Genomic DNA, 2348 nt, shown 5'->3' with positions numbered 1-2348 from the left:
TGGTATCGGGGCAAGGAGACATGATGACAGGAGATGAGTATTATTAAGGGCAAGGAGAATGAAGTCACCGCGGCAGTGACAACCGGTTTCAGGTCGGAGAAAGAAAGACCAGCAAGCAGGTGGGGATCCTGTGAACCAACAGCCGGCCAATGATCCTGAAAGCACACGACAGGAACAGGCCCAGTAGCTGTGCTTCTTGTGTCTTCTTCCTTTTCTTATTTGACAATGACAAGAGGATGGTGGGTCGTCGCGATGTGTCTTTCTTCTCCTCGAAACCCTGGAACCGCCCGTTGTCGTCGGCAAGTTGGTTGGGGTTGGGCGATGATCAGGGACAACTACGAAGGAACACGCAAACGACGGCACGGCGGACGATGACGAGGTGGATCCCTCCCAGTAGCAAACTAATCTTTAATCGTTCTTTGGGCAGTCAGCTAACTTGCCAGTCAGTGGCCGTCACAAAGCCAGGTCGATTGGTGATGTTAGGAGAAGCCTTCAACCCGCCAGGACGAATCAACGTCGCTTCTCAAACGTGAAACAATCGGGGTGGTGACCAAACAGCGCGTGAGGCTGGGAATTAGGGTGGGGAAAACGATGACGGACGAAGCTGTCAAGACCAAATGAAAGAAAGACAGACAACGAAGTGGATCAAACGATTGAATGGATAGGCATGCTTACCGGTGAGACTGAATAATGCCTCTGATTGATTTAAGGAGTGTACCGTCGGAGAAAACAAGGGGGGAACACGGATCAATATGTTAGTGACGGGACACGAGGATCCATGGATGGGGAAAATGAAGGAGTAAACGCGGAACGGATAAAGGGGCTGCTTTAGTTCACTCATCAAGGTGCAGGCTAAAACATGGCCCGCCCGCAGTCATCGATAAGCAATAAGAACCTCCAGCTACAATCTTCTGCCACCGCTGAACAGAGGGGAATTTTGACAACAATCAATGCACGTAATCTGTCAGCAACATCGAGGTTAGCAACATCGAGGTTCGTCCACGATAGAGCAATTGATCACGCTGCTGCAAACAGACGGCGACTGGTGACGGTGAGTTACATGAAATTTGCCGTACGGAATTCTGTGTATCGATGAATATTATTTGACTGAATTCCGAAATTCCGTTAACGCACTGTATATATGGATTTTTACCTCTGCTTTGATAAATAGAAATTCAACGTTAATCCGTTACATCAGAGCGCAAGAAGATCCATTTAAATACTCTACGATGTAATTAATATGCTTCCGACCTAGGTTAGTTATCTGCAAAAGAAAACAGGAAACTTATTAGACCAACCCAAGCCCCATGATTTTCCATGATCCTCAGTGCAGTGCATGGAGAACTCTGCTCTACAACAGAATTGTATGTTCCAATCCTATTTAAGGGCAGATAAGCCTCTTCATTGACCTCATATGGCTCAAACCCTTTGCCTCGCCTATTCATCCCCTGCATTTTCAATGCCCCCTAAGCCCTCATGCTCATATCTCCCCTGCCAAAGTCCTGATATAAACTGCTGTGCTCGTAGGATCCAGGGAGATGGATATGCAAGGGGGAAAGAAGGGAAAGATCTGCGGATTTGTTGCATTAAATTGCCTGCGAACGGAGAACCACCATGTTTGCAATGCGATTGTTCAACCACCCGGACGACTGGCAACGCTCCATTTTGGAACTCGAGGGAGAAATGTATTCTATCCATCATAATGCACTCAAAAAAACACATATGTCGAATCCGACCTGCATTGACTACGGTTGCAAAGCAAGCTGACTACGTGGGGACTCTAAACCTGCAAGCGAGAAGACCATAAAACCCCTGTGAATCATCTACCAGCATAATGGGTGGGATTGTCGATCAACAAATGAGTTGACTATCGCGAAGATGGAAGCAATCGCGCTGAAAATTGGATATCGAAGATTTCAGAACGCTGCTTCTCACCCCTAACTCTGATTTGATGACTTATACGGAGACTCTGTAAGATTCCCCTTCTGATCGAGCCATCTCCGGGGAAATTCTCCTTCACAGGCTCTCATTGGACACACTGCATTGTTGCTCACCTTGCATATCTCTAAGGGAGGACTGGTGCAACTGGGCTGCTGCTTCGCATCCAAATGATCCAGAGTAATGGGATGTAAGCGACGGATATTTGCAATGAAAATTGTGGGAGGCCCTGACGATTGGACAACTGAATTTAAAAGGTGTAGGGCATTTGATTATCAGGAAATGCTTCATCTGTTGTTATATTGTTAGTTAATTAGTTAACTAACTAGTTATTCCTTCATTCCTGACATAACCATGATCCATAAATTGTTGGAGGGATTGGGATTGGGTGATTCGTACCCTCTATACCA

General features: G+C 46.5%; 1 protein-coding gene across 1 annotated transcript; it reads left to right on the top strand.

Annotated features, from left to right (window-relative positions):
* Positions 1-859: 859 nt before the first annotated feature.
* HCAG_08792 (predicted protein) lies at positions 860-1321 on the top strand (the record flags this gene model as incomplete). Its single annotated transcript, XM_001536420.1, has 2 exons — positions 860-1051; positions 1256-1321. 2 exons carry the CDS (start codon positions 860-862, stop codon positions 1319-1321), a joined length of 258 nt encoding a protein of 85 aa, XP_001536470.1.
* Between the last annotated feature and the right edge of the window lie 1027 nt (positions 1322-2348).

Source organism: Histoplasma capsulatum, genomic scaffold (genome assembly GCF_000149585.1).
Source record: "Histoplasma capsulatum NAm1 scaffold_12 genomic scaffold, whole genome shotgun sequence".
NCBI classification, from domain to species: domain Eukaryota; kingdom Fungi; phylum Ascomycota; class Eurotiomycetes; order Onygenales; family Ajellomycetaceae; genus Histoplasma; species Histoplasma mississippiense.
The sequence above is the reverse complement of the archived record's forward strand: the minus strand, read 5'-3'. Positions and strand labels throughout refer to the sequence as shown.